Source organism: Sciurus carolinensis, chromosome 7 (assembly GCF_902686445.1).
Source record: "Sciurus carolinensis chromosome 7, mSciCar1.2, whole genome shotgun sequence".
NCBI classification, from domain to species: Eukaryota; Metazoa; Chordata; class Mammalia; order Rodentia; family Sciuridae; genus Sciurus; species Sciurus carolinensis.
Window position 1 is genome coordinate 147,842,815 of NC_062219.1, and position 22,801 is coordinate 147,865,615.

Sequence of the window (22,801 nt, forward strand, 5' to 3'; positions counted from 1 at the left end):
CTGGCAAACATCAAACCAACCCAATATTTTCCGCATACAGGTATAAACTTTAAAAAAGGTAGAGTCACAATATTAATGAAAAATATAGGTTTGTCTAGAAAACAAGTTATCTTACATTAATCAGATGCTAACGAAATTTCTTTATACAAAGACAACTTATTGTTCAGACAGGGGCAAACTAAGAACAAATCCAAAGTCTCAAGCATGCTAGGCCACGCTCTATCACTAAGCTACATTTTCCGTCCAAACAACCTATTTCTTAAACATAATTAATAGTTCTATATAAAAGCTTTAATAACAAAAAAAATTTGCTAAAATTGTACATACTGTATGACTGATAGCATTAAAGACTGAAGTTTTCTTTTGAGATAGTGAAATACACTAATATACTCTATCCTTCACAACTCTTCAGCAGCAAAGTGACAGACAGAACCCAAGGGAAAGAGTATGTCCAGACTAGTGACTAAATCAAGGCCCTTAGCATAAACCCAAACATCAGGGCACAGATACATGCAGGAAGTCCAACAGACAAAGAAATCATGATTCCAATGAGCAGACACACAAGTACAGAAATGCTAACTAGGAAAAGGAGAGAGAAAAAGTGAAAAAGAAACCAACTTCCCCAAACAAGCCTGCTAATCAAAATACCAATCGACATTAAGAAAATTAACACTAAGATATTCAACAACTTCAATAAAAATATTAATTCACAGAACTAAAGTGTTAAATTTACTAAAGAATCCTAAAACATTTGTGGGTCAATGAGGATATGTATGAAATTTTAATTAGAAACACATGGCACATGAAAGTACTATGTACCAAAAGTTAAATGATCTAATGAGCTAAATAAACCTCTTCTTTACAACAACAAAAAATTTTAAATGATGTTAACTTGCATGAAACCATTTATAAAGAGTCTGAAATGAGACCTGTATTCAACTTAAACTACAAATAAATGATTTCACAACCATCATGGTGGCAAAAATTCAAAGGTCAACAAAATCAAGGTCTGGTAAGGATAAAGAAAAAGTATATCTACCTACTGTCATGTGAAAGTGTTAAGCTGCAAAACTACCTGGAAGAGCAATAAGGCAATATCTAATACATTTGAACTTCTATGTCATTCCCCAATAATCCAACAATTCCATTTCTAGGTAAACATCCTAGAGAAAATATTGCACATAAAGAGGAAAAAGAGTTATGACTATTCACCTTAGCATGCACTGGGAATGAACCCAAATATATCCTGATAGAATGAAATAATTGTGGCAAAGTTTCACATTGGATAAATATATAGCAGTGAAATGAAACAAATTACTTTTCACAATGTCAGTAACAAGGAAAGTGAAAAAAATGAAGAAAAGGACAAGTGAGAAAAATATATACAGCATTAACCATTTATATGGTCTAAGAAGAGGCAAAAACTACACAGGTAACACCCCAAGATCAAGAAATTTTGATGGCAATTCCCATATTTGAAGGATGATTGTTTTTGTTTTTAGTGTTCCTTTATTACTCATGAAATTAAAGGTACTAACGTTAGGTTACTACACACACAGTTTGAAGAAAATGTTTCAATGGCGGATAATTCCTGCTCTGGGTCTCCCCAAACCCCACCCCTTCAGGTCTCCCCTTACCACTATCACACCAAAGCTTCCAATAAAGCTCAGGAATATTTAAGTATATAACCCTACCTCCTCCTCTGAAGGTTTAGAAGCAACAAAGCGTGTTCTCTCTCGTCTCATCTTGCCACCTCCACCACCTACTCCAGAAGATAAACCATTGGCTGCAGGAATACTGAAATTTGGATATGAAAAGCCACTAGCAAATAAAAAGAAAATCAAAACAATTGATGTATTATTCTGGTCCATAACCTGTTAACTAAATACCTAAAATCCAGAACTGCAAACAAGGAAGAAAATAAAGGCAAAGCTTGAAGTAATTTTTAAAACTGACAGGTTTTTTTTTTTTTGCATCAAGTTTCTACATTAAATTTCTTAATCTTCAAAAAGGTATATGAAATCAAATATGGACCTTACAAATTAAATATAAAGAAATTTAGTTGATGTGAAATGACATTACCTTTCTTGTTCTCTATTTTGTCTTGGTGTCATATTTTTTTCATATCCAGTCTAGAAAAAAAAAATTACATGCTTACTTCCTTAATACCATTTTTCTTTCTATAAATCACAGTATTTGTTTTTTGTACAGGGAACTGAATCCAGGGGCGCTTACCCACTGAGCCACATCCCCAGACTTTTTTTTTTTTTTTTTTTTTTTTTTTTTGAGACAGGGTCTTACTAAGTTGCTTAGGCTGGCTTTGAACTTAATCTTCCTGCCTCAGCCTCCCAAGTCACCGGGATTATAGGCAAATCACAATATTTGGTGTCAAGAATTAGATGATTTTTTTTTTTTAGTAATGAATCCTGAAATTTGCAATTTAGACCCTGCTTCTGAAAGGTAACCAAGAACTGGTATGATTATTACATACAAAATACCACTGATCACAAAGTTATCTTTTAACAAACTCATACACAAAGTTAATAAACTTAGTGACATAAAAAAATACATTTACTTAAAATATTTTTATTTCTTTTGGGTCTATTAAATGTCAAGGCAAATTTCAAGGATATTTCTTTTTAAATGCAACATAAAGTCTTCTCACTAAAAGGAATCAAGGCTCCTTGGAGAAATGGTTGATTACAAAAATGGAGGAAACATACAAGATGAACCTGAATTGTCTTGTAACATCAAGAAGAAACAAAATGCTCAAAAAATGATAGGGACATATTAAAAGTACATAAACCCAAAGGCAAAATATGGGATGATGAGCATCAAAATAAATGCTAATTAATATTAGTGGGTAAAAAGAACAGTTATAGTTTCAGTTATCTCCTCACAAGATTATTATTAATTAAAAAGGCAAAATGATAACATTACAGTAGAGAATCCCCAAAGATACCACCTTAACTAATAATTACACTGCCAGGAATGGGACAAATTGATAGTATGTGTATCTTAAACACCGAGAAGAGCTGAGCATCCTACAGTGGTATTACTGCCCAAAGCACATAACTGGAACCTAATTAAAAGGACAATCTCAAAACTACATGATGCACAATTCTACACAAAACTGGGCTGTACTCTTCAAAAATGTCAACGTTGTGAAACACAACCAAACAATTAAGGAACTGCTTTAGACAAAGGAGACAGAGTCATAACAACTAAATGGAAAACATGGATCTTGGGCTTTTGTCCTTTTGGGACAACTGGCAATACCTAAATAAATCTGCAGATTAGAAAACAATGCTGGACACAGTGGTGTATGCCTGTAATTCCAATGGCTTGGGAGGGTGAGGCAGGATCATCACAAGTACAAAGTCAGCCTCAGCAACTTAGCAAGGCCCTAAGCAACTCGGTGAGACCCTGACTATAAGAAGAATATAAAAAAAGGGTTGAGGTGCCCCTGGGTTCAATTCCCCAAAAATCACAATGTACCAATATTAAGTTTCTGGACTTGACTGCCATTATGCATTATGTAAGGGAATTCTTCGTAAAATACATGGAGAAACAGACAAAGAAAATGCAGTAAAATGTGAAGTGCTTAAATTTTCTCTTGTAAATCTATAGGTTCAAAATTATACTCAAAATGTTTTTTAAAACTTTTTAATGTTAATTAAAAAGTGTGTGAGAAATAAAGCATTTATTACCAAATATTCTAACTAGTGAATCAAGATCAAAGATTACACGGTAATCATTGTACTGTTCTTCCAACTACAAGTTTGAAGTTTTTCAAGAAATTTGGTTTAGAAGATCAAGTATGAGTAAAGGCACAAACAGTATGATAATACATAAAACTCAGCAAACAATTCAGTTAAATGACACCAGAAAAGAGAAAAATCTAGAATGTGGAACATTTTAAGACAACCGATTTTTTCTTTTCCAAAATAATCATGCTCAGCAATTCTACTCCTAGGCATAGACCCAGGAGAAAAAAATCTACAAATCCCCTCACCCCAACACAATTCTACACAAAAGTTCATAGCAGCATTATTCATTATTACCAAAACATGAAAACCACCCAAACTACCCAGATAAACAAAATACAAGAGTTAGATATACGACATTATTAAATATTATTATTCCGTATTAAAATTTTAAAAAAGGAAGTGAAATACTGACAATGCTACAATATAGATGAGCCTTAAAACATTATACTAACACTACAGGTTAAAAGAATTTTGAATTTTGGAGAGAGTAGGGTAGAAGGTGATCAAAATGTTCTAAAATTGTGGTGGTGTCAGCTGAACAACTGTGAAAACACTAAAACAACTGAACTGTAAACTTTAAATAGGTAAATTTTACTTTATGTGAATTAACTTAAAAAGTAAAAACCAATGTGGCCAACTATAATCCCAGCAACTCAGGAGGCTGAGGCAGGAGGATCCAAGTTGGAGGTTGGCCTCAGCAACTTTTTAAGACCTTGTCTCAAAAAAATAAAAAGGGCTGGGGACGTAGCTGGGTGGTAGATTCCCTGGGTTTAATCATCAGTGCTGACAAAAAAAACAAACAACAACAAAAAACCCAATGTGGCCAAGGTGAGGGTTTGAGGTCTAGAAAAACAAAAACAAAAGCAATGTCTGAATCTTCTTGGATCCTGGTTCAAAAAACTATAAGAAACATTTAAAACTGGAATAGGTACTGGACAGTATTATGGAATTAACATTTAATTTTCCTAGATGAGAGGTATAGGAGAAAGTATTTAACCCACTTTCAGATAGTTAACCAAGAATACAAATAAGATACATAGATAAAAAACAAATCTGGGGGCTGGGGTTATAGCTCAGTGGTAGAGCACTAGCCTAGCACTGGGTTCAATCCACAGCTCCACATAAAAACAAATAAATAAAACAAAGGTATTGCGTCCATCCACAACTAAAAATACTCTTTAAAAAAAAAAAAACAAAAAAAAACACACACACACAAAAAGGCAAATCTGGCTAAATTAATTTAGATAATAAGTATAATACTAATGTTTACCAGTAAACACTAATTTAGGATTTGATCAAGGTGAAAACTACTTAAAGGCATATTCATAATCATCACTAATACACAAACTTTGTTCATTATATAATTGCTGGATTATAATGGGACTATACCTGCTTTTAACATAATTTACTCTTACTCATAACCAATATTCAAAGACGGGTGAAAATAAGCAAATACTCACATTGTCCTTTTTATCTATTCTTTGATTAATCTTCCTTAATTCACCAGATGGGGTCAGAGATGGTTTAAAATAAACAGTTCGATTTGCTGCAATGGAAACTGGCTTTGGAGTCATAAGTCTCTGAACAGGGGGATACTGAGCGTCCACCTTATAAGTAAAAAGAAATCAAAAACGAATATTTTCATATGTATCAATGACATATTTAAAAATTACTTGACCTAGAAACCATAAATACTTCTAAAGAAACTCAGCAAATACTAAAAAATACTAGTAGGAAAAACTAATAAAATTGAATGTTAAGTGGTACATTATCTATTTATATGAATAACATACACACACAAATTCTAAATAGTTTCAAAGGATGATTAACTATTTTATTCCAAACTCAATAATTTTTTCACATACATGCACACATGTGCAAATACATAAAATGGAACCATTTAATTTAAAACAGTTCAACAAGTCTAGCTCTTAAAGGGTGAATTTTAAATATCACTAAGTTGGTTTTTCTCACATTTCCCCCCAAAATTACTTCATCTGCAAACAAGATACTTTATAAGGGCTGGAGACATAACTTGGTAATAAAGTCTTATCTAAGTATGTGCAAGGCCCTGGTTTTGATCCCTAGCACTTCAAAAAAAGTATGTGTATATTTTTTGCAAGCCATGAAAATATTTTAATTCCTAAAAATATGAGCAAGGTCCTAAGTTGTTTCCTCCACTGTTAATTAAAAAACAAACTAAATTGAAAACCTTACAATGTAAGTCTAACTGATACAACACTGTTAAAGCTTTCAGATTCTGAAATGAACTGGTTTTATCATCTAAGTACACAAGTGTTTCATTAACAGTCCTTTGCTTCTCAAAGCACAATAAAAATCTTGTTGGTGTAACATCACTATAAAACCAAGAGTTTTGACTCTGTTCAGAGATTGCAATACTATGAATAGAGTCCTTTCACTCAGTAGCAGCTGTGAACAACCTTGGTTTTTCTGGGCAAAGTTTCTGTACGGCTACTAACTTTTCCCTAAATCCTTTTCATAAGTGTGATCCCATAACTTAATAGGACAGTTACTTTATAGACTGTTCTGACTTATCAGTGAAACATGATCATGTTGATTTCCAGCTTTTTATTTCCTAACATTCATTAAAAACCTTTTATTTAAATAATAATCAGTAATAATAAGACATAATAAGACTTTATTAACAATAACATGGGATAAGCTTAAAACTCTACTTATTTTTAAATAATATTCTATTAATGGGGGTCTAAGAAAAGTTAACAATTTAAATTTAATTAATCTAGTTAACAATTTAATACCATGATGACAGCTAATAATAGATTTCCTCTTGCCCAATTACACACAAGCAGGTAATCGTAAAAAACGAGAGGAAACACTTTTCCAAGAAAAGTTCAATTTTAGCTTTCTTTTCTCCCTCGATTTCATAATTATAACTTACCAATACTGAATGCAGTTCCCAAAATGAATTCAGACAATTATAATAAATTTAATAGTTACTTTTAGGAAATTCAGTGTGTAATAAATGCTTTCAACTGTATGGATTTGGGAATCTGCATTTCTGGAAGGATATTTAACCAGTCATAAATAAACTAACCCAAAGCCTCAAATTATTAAGCATTTTATTTTTCAAACAATAAGCTCAAAAGCTAATTTGAACCACATAAAACACACTGGAAGGGTATCAAGAACATCTTCATTACATTTTTTATAGCTCTGGTGTCCTAAAATAGTATTTTGGCTGGCTGACAAAATATGTACCAAAATGAAATTCTATTTATACACAATAGATCTGACATAATGTTGGATAATGAGGAAAGTTTCCAACATAATATGTTCGATGAAGGTTTTAGTTTTCTGACCTTCTATAATTACTAAACATTTTAAGCTTTGTTCATCCCTACTTTCGTTTATCAAAAGATAAGAACAAGTCATAAAGACTACAGAACTGGAAAATAGAAATGGCAGATCACCAAAAATTACTGCATCCGCATCTGCTACATATGCAGCAGCATCATCATGCTATCAGAAGAGGCTACAATGTCCAAGTGAAAAAAAATCTCATTTTCCAAACATGTTCCCTAACAACTATCAACTAAATCTAATTTGTATACCTGTCAATTTTAAATGCTACAAAACTGCTGACAAATAATTACCTTACCTTTTCTCTTTGGCTTGAAAATCTGTGATATCGATCCCACTCCTATCAAGAGGCTGAAGAAAAATAAAACAGTGTTAGAATACATCAGAAACTGTGAAAAATATGACTCTCAAGAATACAACAGCATTAAAAGTCAACTTACAGAGTTTAGAGGTGAAGAAACAACTGATGGAATTCTTTTCGCATCCTGTTAATGTTATAACAACAATGTATTTTTTATGAAATAATAAAATTAAGATTTTTCACTAAACTCAAATTTTGTTTAATAGTGATTTTAAAAATGTACCGCTAGAGGACTTGACATCTTCTCTAAAGACTGCAATATTCGCCGAGCTGTTGAACTGGTCACACCGTAAGATTGTGAATTAAGTTGCTTAGCTTTCATCTGTCTTCTGACTGGTGCCTGTAAAGTAAACTCTGTATTATTTGTTGCAACATAAAATCTAAGGCACATATTTCATACAATGAAAATATCTACAAAATAAAATGATGTCCAAAGTAAAACACAATAAATAGTAACAGCACCTTATCTCTGGGAGGTATCATTAAGAGTTCAATTTTTTTCTTCTTCATACCTTTAATGAAAATCCAATTCTCTGCCGGGGACAGTATTTTCATAATCAGAAGGGATAAGACAGTATGCACCACTCTAAAGAATGATCTGTAGTTATGTTACATGGTGGAAATGGGATAATTGGTAAAAAGTTCTACCAACTTTCCTCTTACCCTTGATATTTAAATCAAAGAATATTAAATTAATGAGAAGCAAATTAAGACAGCTGTTATTCTGAGTATTAATTAACATTTAATTAAATTCCAAGAGAAAGAAATACTATAGATTCTACTGAAATGGAAATTTAACATTTTAATACTAATAATTTGTTTCTTAAAAGTCAATATGACCAAAAGAACATATCTAAATACTCAAGCTGTTTCTTAATAAATGACTTTTTACTTTCTTAAAACTGGAATTAGGAAAATACCTTAAAGACTAAGCAAGTATCCTTTAATACAAAAGCAATATTTATAAATTCAATAAAAATATTTCCTTCTCTTAAGAATGCATTATATTTTAACAACCACATAGATACCACAAAACCAAGTGACTAATATAAGGAAAAGATAATATTACAACCAAAATATAACCTAGTTTTTACAACCTTACCTAAAAAATTGAACCATAATTACTACTTCAAAGAATTTTTCTTATACATCATATACATTCATTCTATTTTCAAAGTAGCTGCATTATTCTACTTTATTATCATTAAAAACACCCATTATGGATTGCTGTTGAGAGACAAGAGGCTTTAGCAAACATGAGGAACATTAAAATATCCACCGGGATATCATTTAAGTCTACTGGCTTCTCAGGGCCTCAGTTCACTAATCAATCTAACGAATAAAACAGAACTGAATTGGAATCTTCACCATGTCTTCTAGTTCCATCACTCTAGAAATGAAATACCTAATAGATGTTAGCTATTCCAAATGTCAATTATAAGGCTGGGGGTGTAGCTCAGTGGCAGAACACTTTCCTGACAAGCTTAAGGTCCTAGGTTTGATCCCCAGTATGGCAAAAACAAAAACATCTAATGTCAATTGTAAATATTTGGAAGCCTGTATTGCGAAAGATTCTAAGGGTACGTTAGCACTCAGCGCAACTTAATATTAGCAATAAAGGAGAAGGAAACAGGAACACACTCAAGACTATTCTATGACTCCATAGGCCTGCATCATCTTCCAACATGCCAACTATCTTAACTACAAAAGTTTTAAAAATGATATAATCAAGCTTAAGCTTTAGAAAAGCTTCCTATGTAAATCTGACATCCAATTAAGGCTTTCTCTTATAACAAAATGTCCCTCATAAAAACACTCAGAAATAAGGCTCACAGCAGGTAGGGTGTTGCACATCTATTATCCCAATAACTTGGGAGGCTGAGGGAGAAGGATCACAAGTTCAAGGCCAGCCTAAGAACTTAGCAATTCCTTGTCTCAAAATAAAAATTAAAAAGGATTGTGGATGTAGCTCAATGGTAAAGCACACCTGGGTTCAATTCCCAATAGCACAGAAAAAAGAAAGAAGTCTCATAATTACTACTGTTAATTAGACAAGAAAGAATTTTCTAAATCAGGAAAGCAAGTGACTACCCTTAATGACAAAACTAAAATCAAATACACTAATTTTGAGTGTTATTGATTCCTGTTTACCCTGGATTGTCATTTCAATAAGATTTGCTCCAAAAGTCTGAATGTTTACATTCTCTTCCATCTTTAAAAAGGTCAAAATCTATAATGTAAAATAAAAATACTATAGCAACACAAACCAGAATTTGTACAGTCTTCAAGAAAACAGTAGGACAGAGAACACGATGCAATTTATCTTAAATCGGTAGTTCTTAAAAAGTTACTCATTTCTAATTCTTGACTACTAACATATACATACATAAATACAAATGACTCTGTATTTTGACCTTGTATCCTGTGACCCTGACAAATTCTATTAGTTCTAGAGCATTTTGTAGTCCTTTGGTAATAGCAATAAATAAATACCTAGTTTTTGAACAGACATTAACTTCTTCCTTTCCAATCTCTATAACTTGTTCTGCATCTGCAATATGATGCTGAATAGTATCAATGATAAAGAGACATCCCTACTCTTTTTCCCCATTTCAGAAGAATAGTATTCAGTCTTTCACATTAAGTGTACGACCTAATGATTTTCTGTAAATACGCTTTATCAGGATGAATCAGTTATCTATTCCTAGGTTTAGGTCACATGAATTTTCAAACATTGATCGAACGTTGCATTCCCAGGACAAACCCCACCTGATCATGATATAGTTTTCTTTTTATAAATGTTGAATTCAATTTGCAAAATATTTTGTTGAAAAACCATGTATCTGTAATTAACAAGAAATGTTGGTATACGGTTTTCTTGTATTGTCTCTGTTTGATTTTAAATGTGTTGGAGAACCAGGCAAGATGGTATATGCTTATAATCCCAGCAACTTAGGAGGCTGAGGCAGGAGGATCATAAGTTTAAGGCCATAATCAGCAACTTAGTGAGACCCTATCTCAAAAACAAACAAAAAATAGGGCTGGGGATGTAGCTCAGTGGTAAAAAGCCCCTGGGTTAAATCCCCAATACACCCCCAATCCCCCAAAAAGGGCTGGATAATATTCTCTTCTAACACATGGTAGAATCTGTGTAGAACTGATATTATTTCTTTCTTAAATATGTTAGAATTCATCAGGGAAGCTAACTGAGCCTAAAGGTTTCTTTGCTGGAAAGACATCAACTATGAATTCAACTTACTGAACAGATAAGACTATTCACACTATTTACTCATGCTATGCCAAATAACATGATATACTTAGGCACAGATCTAATAAACCATTTATGTATGACATGTCAAAATGCATTCTATCATCATGTATAACTAATTAGAACAAATTTTTAAGAATCTAACGAAATGTGTTCAAGGTCTCTATTCTGCATACTATAAAACACTCATGAAAGAAATCTTAAAAACCCCTAAATAAAGAGAGAAATATACCGTATTCATGGATTGGAAGACTCAATTTTGTTAAGATGTCCATTCTTCTCAAATTGATCTTTAGACTCAATGCAATCCCAATCAAAATCCCAGCAGCCTTTGTAGGAACCAACAAGCTGAATCTAAAATTTTATGGAAAAGCAAAGAACCCAGGAAAGCCAAAACAAGCTTGTAAAAGAACAGAACAGTTTGAGAGCTCACATTACCTGATTTTAAGACTTACTATAAAAGAGCTATCAAGACAAGGCAATACTGTCAAGGATAAATGCAGATCAATGGAAAAGAATAGAAGTCCAGAAACAGAGCCAATATGTAGTGAACTAGTTTTCAACAAAGGTACAAAAGTAATTCAATGGAGAAAGGACAGTCTTTTCAACATATGATACTAGAACAACGGTTCATCCATATAAGACAAATGAGTGTTGACCCATACCTAATACCACATACAAAAAATTAACTCAAAATGAATCGCAGGTCTAAATTAAAACCTAAAACTATTAAGCTTCTGAGGAAAAAAACAAGAAAATCTGTGATATTGGGCTAGACAAAAATGTCTTAGATATAACAGCAAAAACATGAAAACATATAAGCAAAATAAAACAATATACTAGATGTCATCAAAAGTAAAAACTTCTCTTCAAAAGATACTGTTAAGACTTGTCACAGAATGTAATATCTGCAACACACGTTTGATAAAGGACTTGAAAAAGTTAACACACTTCACCCAAAGACATACTAACTGCAAATAAGTATATGAAAAGATGTTCAACATCATGTAAGATTAATGTCTTTTCTGTCAAAGTTAAACTTGCAGTTTGAGCTTCCTACTATGTAACAAAAATGTGTTTGCTGTAGTCTAAAACCTGAATTTCACAGTGTGTAGTTAGGTGGAGCTACTTCTATGTTACTAATCAAATAGTTAAAAATGTAGCCATTTTGAGTCCCCCAACATATTTTCATTTGTTCTCAGTCTTCCAATCATAATGCCTATAGTGTACTAAGTGATCCAATCCTAACTATAGTCCTTCCTTTTGCCCTCCCCAATTTTAAATTAGTCAATCCCATATAGTGTAATCTTGAACTCCTTCTATCAGAGCAAAGGGATATAAACCTGGGCAAACTTCCCATCCAGTGTGCTTGCTTGTCAGATTTTTTCTGGTAGTTTGCCTGGCTGAGTAACTTTTGAGTACATGTCTGATTTCTTCAAGTACCCCAATATTTCTAATAATCAATAGCCAGTAGGGAAGTGTAAATTAAAACCACATGTTGAAATTACCATTGCGTGCCTATTTGAATGGCTAAAAAAAAAGTTGGCAACACCAAGTGCTAGGAAGGATACGGAGCAACTAGAACTCTCATACTACTGGTAAGAATACAAACTGGTACCAATCACTCTGCAACAGTTTGACAGTTTATTATATACTGACCATGTGAGCCAGTAATCCAACTCCCAGGCATTTACCCAAGAGATGAAAATTAATGTTCACACAAAAGGTTCACAGCAGCTTTTTTCAAAACAGGCAAAAGCTGGAAGCAATCCAGTACCCTTTTACTGGCAAAAAAACTATAATTCTATAACTCAGCAATAAAAAGGAACTACTAATAAATGCAAAAACAGACTGATCTCAAATGCATTATGGAACATGGTATAAGTGATTCAAAAAAAACTATGTAAAATGACTAAATTTATACAACATTCTGGAAAATGGAAAACTACAGGGAAAGAAAAATATCAATGGTTGCCAGAGGATGGTAGTGGAAGGACAGATTGACTACGGAGATGCACGAGGTAATGTTTTGGGGTGATGGGAATGTTTGCTCAATACTGCAGAAATGGTTACACAACTGCATGTATTTTCTTACAATTCTAATACATGAATAAGAGCTAATTTTTACTATGTGTAATTTATTCCTCATTTACAAAATATATTAATCAGACTTCCTAAGACACACACACACAAATCTAATATACAAAATGTTCACTTAGACCTAAGATAATATTCACATATCCTAAAAAGTGTGGTGGTGGTGGGGGTCATCTTCAGTTATATAATTTTACCAAAGAATAACTAAAAGTCTATTTTTTCATTTTTGAGTGTCAAGAGAGTGAATGGCTAATTAAAAGCAAAAAGAAAAGAAAAATCACCAGCCATTTCCAATTCAAAACCAACCTGATAAGGTGGATTTCGTAGCTTAGACTGTCTTGCAGCAGCTGCTGCCCCACCATATGTTGTTTTTCCAGGATAAAAAGGAGAATCTCCAAGCTGACTTGTTTTAAGGTTTGAAGAATTCCCAAGTGACTGCACAGAAGCACAATGACAAATTTTCAGCAAAAATACTCAAAACTAGTGTGATTAAATCCAATCCAGTTAGTACTCACAGGGGAAAGTGTTCCAAAGGCAGATAAGTTGAATGCTGGTTTTTTTGAGCTGGTGGCAGTATGTTGTGAGAGTGAATGAGAACGTTCAGCCTCTGGGGACCACAGAGGTGGCAATGAAGTGTTCTTTGAAACAGCTATATCTGAAATGAAAATATGTAATTTATATTAACAGCACCAATTAAAACTCTAGATTTTCATAAAGAAAAATAAAAATTAAAGCTAAGTCAAACAGCCACTAATTGGCCTAAACCATAGACAGAATAGAAGACACTAAGACAAACCCACACAGATAAAGTCATCTGATCCTTGACAGAGGTGCTAAAAACATACACTGGAGAAAAGACAGCCTTTTTAACAAATGCTGCTGGGAAAACTGGATATCCATATGTAGAAGAATGAAACTAGACCCTTATCTCACACCCTACACAAAAACCAACTCAAAATGGATCTAAGAACTCAGAATTAGGCCAGAAAATATGCAACTCCTAGGATAAAATGTAGGGTCAATACTCTAGCTTTTAGGCACAGGCAACAACTTTCTCAATAGGACCCCAAAGCTTAGGAAATATGGCCAAGAGTTAATAAGTGGAAAACCATCAAATTTAAAAGCTTCTGCACAACAAAGGAAATAATTAGGAATATGAAGAAAGAACTCACAGAATGGGAGAATATCTTCACTAGCTACTCTTCTGACAGAGGGTTAGTATCTAAAATACGTGAGGAGCTCAAAAAACTTCAAATCAAAACATCAAATAATACAATTAATAAATGGGTGAATGAATTAAACAGACACTTCTCAAAAGAAGAAATACAAATGGCCAACAAATATATGAAAAAATGTTCAACATCATTAGCAATTAAGAAATGCAAATCAAAACTACACTGAGATTTCACCTCATACCAGTCAGAATGGAAGTTATCAAGAACATAAATAATAATAAATGCTGGAGAGGATGGAAAAAAAAGGAACATTTTTACAATCTTGGTGGGACTGTAAATTAGTACTAACCACTATGGAAATCAGTATGGAAGCTCCTTAAAAGACAAGGCAAGGAACCACCATGTGACTCAGCTTTATCACTTCTCAGTATTCATACTGAATAACTAAAGTCAACATATTATATAGTGATACATGCATATCCATGTTTATAACAGCACAATTCACAATAGCCAAACTATGGAACTAGCCTAGGTGTCTATCAACAAATGAACAGACAAAGAAACTGTGGTGTATATACATAAAGAAGTTTTATTGAGCCATAAAGAAAAATGAAATCATGTCATTTGCAGGAAAATGGATGAAACTAGTGATCATCATGTTAGGTTAAGTCAAACACATAAGGTCAAAGATCATATGTTGTCTCTCATATGCAGAAGCTAGAGAGGTAAAAGGAAATCAAAGGTGAGGGTGAATGTCCTAAAATCAAAGGAAGATCAGTAGAGGAAAGGGACCAAGGGGTAAGACGTGGAGAGGAAGGGAGGTGAAGAGTTCAGGAATGATACTGGTCAAATTATATTGTCATATTGTGTGCATATATGAATATGTAATGGCAAATTCCACAATATGTACAACTATAATGCACCAATAAAAAAAAGGTGGGGAAAAAATTCATCCCATGAAATCTAATTTTACCACCAAAATTACTTATTGTCAAATGAAAAAAATACCTTTATCAGAGGCTCTTGAAGAAAAACCACTGGTAGTTGAGATGTTGTCATCATCATGCTGAGAGGTAGAATCTTTTATTTCCTTTACAAGGGAAAATCCAGAACTGCCAATTGGGAATGCCGAGGACGTGGACGGCTGACAGTGCAACGCTGGGGATTCCAGCATGGAGAAGTTCAGGTGACTCCGATGAAGAGAAGGCCTTGTTAATACATCTGGGTAACTGGAAGCAGTACTAGTTGTTGAAGGTTCTTCAAAAAAAGAGCAATAAATACTATAAATATGCAACTTAGAAAAAATTAATACAATATCATAATCAAATAGTCTTTAAGAAAACACACTATATTAATAGTTTCAATTACAAATCACTGAGGATTCTCATAAGCCAAATTTAAGACACTCCTTAACCAAACAAGGTTGTAATGAACTGAACTTGAAGTTACCAAACCTAGTATCAAAATATAGTTCAGTGATCATAAAGTGCATGTCCCAGATTCTTCTTGAACAGGTGTTTCTATAAGATCTGCTAGTAAAATCATAAAACAATAAGTGTTAAATGTCTCTCCAGAAATAGCCACTATTAACTTCATGTATCTCTCAGATATTTTCTATGAATACAGACACGCTGTCCCCTAACATAATCATATTATCATCCTGTTTTTAAATAAAATACAAAATAGGGTTAGGGATGTGGCTCAGTGGTTGAGTGCCCCTGAGTTAAATACCTAATACCCACTCCCCCCAAAATGAAGAGCTCTGAATCACCATTTCACCATCTACAAATGGCCAATAAACACTTTCAAAGATGCTCAGTCAAGTCATCAAGGAAATGCAAATCAAAGCCAAAATAAGGACTGGGGGGTGCAGTTCACTAATAGAGTGGTTGCTAGTGAGCAGCATGCACGGGGTCCTGGGTTCAATCCCAGATACTGGGGGGGGGGACGGGACACACTTGACTCAAATCATGTATTATTACACCTATTAAGATAACCATAATCAAAATAAATTCAATTTATGTTTTGGTGATGATACATAAAGAAAATGAAACTTTCATATACTGCAGGAAGGTAAGATGATATAGCCACTTTAGAAAACCCTTTAACAGTTCATCAAAATGCTTAACATAGTTTATTATATGCCCCAGCAATTTTACTCCACACAAAAATTTGTACACAAATATTCATAGCAATACTCATAATAACCAAGTGAAAGCTCAAATGCCCATTAGCTAATAAATGAATAAAGAGTAAGTATATCCATACAATGGAATATTGTTCAATACAAACAAATGAATTCTGACACATGATAATCTGAATGAACTCTGAAAACACTGTGGGAAGCAAAAGAAAATCAGAGACAAAGAATACCTATTTTATGATTCCGTTCATATGAAATGCCTAGAATAGACAAATTTACAGGGATAGAAAGCATATCAGTGGTTGTCAGGAGGTGAGGGAGAAAGGAATGAAGAGTGACTGGTAATAGGTATGTGGTTTCCACTGAGTGACAACAAAGGTTCTAAAACCAATGGTAGTGATGGGTGCAAACTCCAGTGAATGTACTAAAAATCACTAAACTGCATTTTAAATAGATGAATTTTATGGTGTCTATCTCACTGAAGCTGTAATGAGATGCGATATATATCAATGAAATGTCTTAATAAAGCTATAAAAAATGCATATCAAGTGAAATGACAAGAATATATCTCCAAATAAAGCCTATTTAAGGGTTATACTAAATGTAGTCAATACTTGTAAATCTGACAAAATTTTGTAAAGTTGATTCAAATAAGTCCAAGCCTTTAAAATGCCTAGTAACTGAACTGTGACTAATGGAATGACCCAAATGACTGAGTTCTAGAGAGAACAGGATCCCACCAGTTATACTAGTGTTCTGAGAGGCACCATGAGTTTTATTCTAACAGTTAACATTTGTGCAGTGACCCCTTAGTGCTAGGGTTTATTCTAAGGACCTCATAATTACTTTTTTTCTTTTTTTAAAGTGGGCTCAAATGGTCTTCCCACCTCTGCTGGGAAGTAGCTGGGACTACAGAAGTGCGCCACCATGCCCAGCTTACAATTACTCTTCCTGAAACAACTTATGAAGGCAGAGAGGAGGAAACATTACCCTGTTAAACACTACATAGCTAATATTGGTGATATGGAAATTCAAACCCAAAGTCTGAATTTATACTTTTGACTGATTTATCAGACTTCCTTAATGAACAAAAAACTGATAAATAACAAAGACATTCAATTTAAACCTCACCATCACCCTCCCCACACATGGTTTATGTTCTACTCAATGAGATTCACTACAGCCACATAACATTAAGATATTTAAAATACGGCATGAAAATCTATCATTCATAAAAAACATATCCATAGGTTATTTACCTTCTGTATTACTGACAGCTGGCTCAGGGGTGATTCTCCCATCATTAATATTAGAGCTCTCGTCATGGCCATATATCACATGATCATCATCTCTATTTTCTGGCCAGTGTGGAACCTCACTCGTGTCTGTTGAGCAGCTACATGCATCTTCATTCTTGTTGAAATATCTTTGTAGCCACCCTGGCACAATATTCTTAACAGATTCTGTAACCCTGCTAAGAATGCCCTGTTGGGAGAAAACACAAGACAATTTTAGAAATTAATCTTTTTAAATACATAATCACTTACAGAAAAAAGAGTCATGCCAAGCAAACCACAATTATTTCCAACAAAGTTTACTAAGTTCAGTTACTAAAGCTATGATATAATATTTCAAATTTTATATATATGAAATTCTTACTTTTTTGTTTGTTCTATAAACATACATGAACCAACATTTGTCCCAAGTGGCTAATTATTCTAATCCTTTAAAATACCTAATGAGCCATCAAATAAGCAAAATCTAGTTTAGATTCAGCAAAAGTATGCACTAAATGTTTTAATCCAAGAAAAGGCATCCTTTTCTATCTCAGTGTATTAAAAGAAACAATACAAACCATACCTTCAATAACAAGTATTTTAATGCACATTTTTTAACAAAACAAAAAAATCAGACTAACAGAAGTGTTTAAAACAGACAACTAATCCACCATAAATTCAAGAAATATTCTAATATCTTTTCTGATAGTTAAATTTTACTTATTAAATGTTGCCTAAAAATATGAGCGATTAATTTGTTAAATTTTAAAAGAAGAAATATAATGTGGTATAATAACTACAAGAATTATTAACATTTCCTTTAACGTTAGTATTGAGCCAGGCACTGTTGTAATCAATTTATATCATTCCATTTAATCTCACCATAACTTTATGAAGTTGGAACTAATACTCCCACTTTAGGAATGGAGACAATAAGTAAAGTAATTTACCCCAGGCACAAACACAACTACTACAGTATATCTAGGACAGAATAAAAGCATGGGCCTTGGGATTACCATGACCTAGAATAAAATTTAAATATCTCCCTGTCCTTTGATTTATTCTAGCTTAAATAAGAACAGCCCTTCCTACTAACTAAAAGAATTATAATGAAAATCAAATGAAATAATGTGAAAGTACTTTTCAAGTTACAGGGTGTAACAAACATTGGTAATTTTATTACTAGCTAGGAAAAAAGCGAATAGAAAAAACTGTGGTAAGGTAACCAATTGTAGGCAACAATTTCCTTCATTAAGCAGCATTAACTGGGTTTCAGAGTGACAGAGGGGAAAAGTTTTAGCAGATAAAAAGAAAAAAGTCAAGACAGAATATACAAATCTACTTTGAAAGCAAATCCAAGACAGAGGTCTTAAAAATCCTGTCAACAGAAAAAATGGAACACATGTCTGATATAGGCACCTAAGCAGCAATTTCCTCACTGTTTGAAAAGGTACAAGTAACAAACTGGAAGTATGTAATTATTTTCCCATGTGTTCTATGAACAGATTTTCAACAAATCTACAAGACAGGTTTTCAAATTCATGAAGCTAACGGTTTCAGAATATTCACTACTGAAAAACAAAAATCCAGTTTTCTTTTTCTATGCTATGATACATAATATTAGTTACTTTAAGAAAAAAAAAACATTATACTTACATCTAGATTTATTATTTTTAATAACATACATATAGTACTAGTTCTTTACCCCTCTCCAATATTTCAAAAGACATGGAAGTACTTAAAATACAGTTTAAGACAGCCTTTCAAAAAATAAGACATGATATGAGGTTACAGGTTAGCTTAAAGCACTACAAAAAGAACTTAGGGTGGAAAAAGTCAGTTATGGACTTCTGAGTGTTTAGCTATAAAAACATCAAAGATCCTCATGATCCTTTCCTTATCCATCTAAAGGAAACATAGAACAACTTAAAAATGACACCATATTTAATCAAGTCACTTGTGTGACAACATGAAATATCTTGGAGAACAATCAAAAAATAAATCTGAATAATCAAAATAGATACAAAAAAACTTATTCCCTGAAGTACATGAACTGTATTTATAGACTTTCTCTTTTTTTTTTTTTTTTTCTTTTTTTGGTGGGGATTGAACTCACGGGCACTCAACCACTGAGCTACACTCCCAGTCCTATTTTGTATTTTTTAATTTAGAGACAGGGTCTCATTGAGTTGCTTAGTGCCTCCTTATTGCTGAGGCTGGCTTTGAACTTGAGATCCTCCTGCCTCAGCCTCCCCAGTTCCTGGGATTACAAGAGCGCCATAGCGCCTGGCCAGAACATCTCTTTTATAAACTAAAATTTAACCAATTTAACTAGTCTCAGCTGAGAACAGCTTAGCACAGGAGAAGTTCAGTGGGGCAGAGGAGTTACTAGTGGCACAGTAAATGACAGCAAAAGGATTTTTTTTAAGTACATTATAAAATTGACCTGTAACCATTATGACAAAACGAACATTCCTGCACTTCAATAATCAAATATACCTTTGTTAAATGACACATCATCAAGAAAAAGTTAAATTAAGCTTAACATACTATAATACTAGTGATTCTCAAAGTGTGGTTTCTTCAGCTACTGTGGCATTATCTCAGGTCCTTCATCAATCACCCAACTGAATGCACTCCTAAGGAGGGCTCTCTTAATCAAGTCCTCCCAAGTGATTCTAAAGTTACGTTAAAGTATGAGAACCAACATCATAGTTAGAGATCAGGAAATCAGAAACATTCCGGAAATTATATCATTGTGGGGGGAAAGCTCTTCTATAATAGGTTAATAAATTCAAGCATACTTAAAAGACTCAAACTTCAATTGTCTAGAAAACACACACGTGGAGCACTAGTCAGACAATAATTAAAATATAATGAAAATATCCTAAAATGAGTCAGAACAACAAAGTCTGAAGTAACCATTTTGGACTATACTGAATACAATGCTATTCAAACACCACTTCTCTTCATTCAATCAATACTAACTAACTGCACACTGCGCATCAAGAATTAAACACTGGGGGGCTCGGGAGATAGCTCAGCTGGTAGCGTGCTTGCCTCGCAAGCACAAGGCCCTGAGTTCAATCCCCAGTACCGCAAAAAAAAAAAAAAAAAAAAAAAAAAAGAATTAAACACTGGGGATACAGTAGTGAACAAGTTTCTGCCCTCTTGGAGTTTAAAAATTAGGGAAAAAAACATAGTGTATCACACATACCCATATAATATGATAAGTGAGTGCCATGAATAAAAATCAGGAGCAAGAAAAATGAGATGGGTGTCCCATTATGTAAGTATAGAAAAATCAAGGAATGAGCCATGCAAACTGCCACTGTGCAAGTATCAGAGACTGAGGGAACAAAAGTTGAGAAGACCCAAATAAAGGAGTATCCTTCACACAGGCTATCCAAACTTAGGGTTATCTTATCAATAAATGCAAAATCAATAAATACAAAATTCTAGTGTATCTTAAACTTTAAATTCTTCAAAAATCCCCTTGAAACATGCCTGTGCATGTGTCAAGAATCCACCTCATCAGATAATTCACATATCTGATCATTATAAAAGGACTAACACAGTGGTTCTCAAAAAGTGTAGTCCTCAGCTGGGCTTGGTGGCAGTGACACAGGCCTGTAATCCCATCCACTCGAAAGGCTGAGGCAGAAGAATCACAAGTTCAGAGCCAGCCTGTTATTTAGTGAGGCCCAAAGCAATTTAGCAAGACTCTCAAAAATAAAAAGGGTTGGGGATGTGGCTCTGGGACTGAAAGCCCCTGGGTTAAATCCCTGGTCCCGCCTCAAAAAGTCTTCAGATGAGCAGTACTGGTGTCACCCAGATCATCAGAAAGACAAATTTATTTTTAACAGGCTCTTGGAATGATCATTATGCAAATTAAATTCTGAGAACGCTACTAAAATTATTTAAAAACTTAGTGACCTATTATCCAAATAAGACCTTGATAAACATAACCCTGAGTATAAACTTCACTCTAATATAAAGTAAAATTTTACTTAAAAGATAATCCTACTTTCAAAATTAACAAGTTCATCCTACCATTATACCTGTTTTTATAAACATCTACCATCATAATATCAACTCTGAAAATCAATCAGAAGTAAATATGCACCCTGGAGTTAATTTTATTTCCACTTGCTAGACTTGCAAAGATTATGTGTTTGCTTATAGTAGATAACCAAATACAAGACATCAGGATTATTTAAAAACTCCTCAAGAAGAGAAAACACCTCTTTATACACAGAACTGGGTAATGGTACGGATGGGACCTATACCTATCGAACAGATCTGAAGAAGTAATTTCTTGTCTGGCAACTTTTATGAGTCTTAAAGAACCAAAATCATACTTCAGTCATTAAGAGAAAACTGAGAAAGTGAAAGGAACTGGAAAAGAGGAAAATGGTTTCTTTTTGGAGTTAGATTTCCTTTGATCTTACAACCAAAGAAGGCCCAGTATAACCCAACTACCTTTTCAGGAGTTCTATAGGTCTTTACAGGAATGGGGTTGGTCAGTATGAAGAAAGAATGCTTTATGATTTAAAAAACGTGAGTAAACATAGCTAGTAATGGCAGCACACACCTGTAATCTCAGGGACTCTAAAGGCTGAGGCAGGAGGATTGCCAATTTGAGGCCAGCCTCAGCAACTTAGCAAGACCCCAACTCAAAATGCACATATAAAGGGCTGGGTAAGATATAGCTCAGTGGCAAATCCCTGGGTTTAATCCCTGGTACCAAAAATAAATAAATTATAAATAAAATAAAGTAAAATAAAATAGAATGGGTTGGGAATGCAACTCTCTTGTAATGCTTTTGGGTTCAATCCCCTACCTTGAAGGACATGGGCGAGGGTGGGGAGAGACCCACACACCCACAAACAAAAGGAAAAACCCAAGAAAGAAACAGAAATACGCTGAAAGGTACAGCAAATACTTACATCCTACTTTACCACATCAGTTTCAGCAATAAGCCTAGCAGCCACCATTAGAACTCCATGGAAGATTTCCTGAAGAAAACCACCTCTGACCCTCTAGGTCTGGACGGTCCTTCCCTTATGTGAATACCAATAGTGCCCTCTAACCACCACAGCATGGCAATTTGCCAAACAGCATGGTAATTACAGTCTGTCCATGGACTTCACTAGAGCACTAGTTCTGTGCGAATTGGCATCAGGGCTTACCGACCACGGATTCATTGGTGCATGGGTTTAATTAAGCTACAGTGGCACTGCTCAAATAACAGCTTATTGCCACATAAGAATATTCTAGGGCAAGTTTCTAAAAACATCGATAATTCTAAAACTCAAAAACAAGTAATACATTTACTTGATGTTTCATTTTCAGCAATTATCATTTT

At 33.7% G+C, this 22,801-nt stretch overlaps 1 protein-coding gene across 1 annotated transcript in view; it reads right to left on the reverse strand.

The window, feature by feature from the left end:
• The window catches only part of Nup153 (nucleoporin 153), a 60,410-nt gene that overhangs the window by 29,958 nt on the left and 7,651 nt on the right, over positions 1 to 22,801 (reverse strand). The window contains exons 2-12 of the mRNA XM_047559291.1: positions 17,416 to 17,641; positions 15,022 to 15,270; positions 13,354 to 13,493; positions 13,145 to 13,273; positions 7,697 to 7,813; positions 7,553 to 7,597; positions 7,411 to 7,463; positions 7,194 to 7,197; positions 5,231 to 5,377; positions 2,083 to 2,132; positions 1,695 to 1,821 (exon numbers count right to left, since the gene is read on the reverse strand). Coding sequence (XP_047415247.1) covers positions 1,695 to 1,821; positions 2,083 to 2,132; positions 5,231 to 5,377; positions 7,194 to 7,197; positions 7,411 to 7,463; positions 7,553 to 7,597; positions 7,697 to 7,813; positions 13,145 to 13,273; positions 13,354 to 13,493; positions 15,022 to 15,270; positions 17,416 to 17,641 — 1,287 coding nt within the window. The remainder of the gene's footprint in view (positions 1 to 1,694; positions 1,822 to 2,082; positions 2,133 to 5,230; positions 5,378 to 7,193; positions 7,198 to 7,410; positions 7,464 to 7,552; positions 7,598 to 7,696; positions 7,814 to 13,144; positions 13,274 to 13,353; positions 13,494 to 15,021; positions 15,271 to 17,415; positions 17,642 to 22,801) is intronic.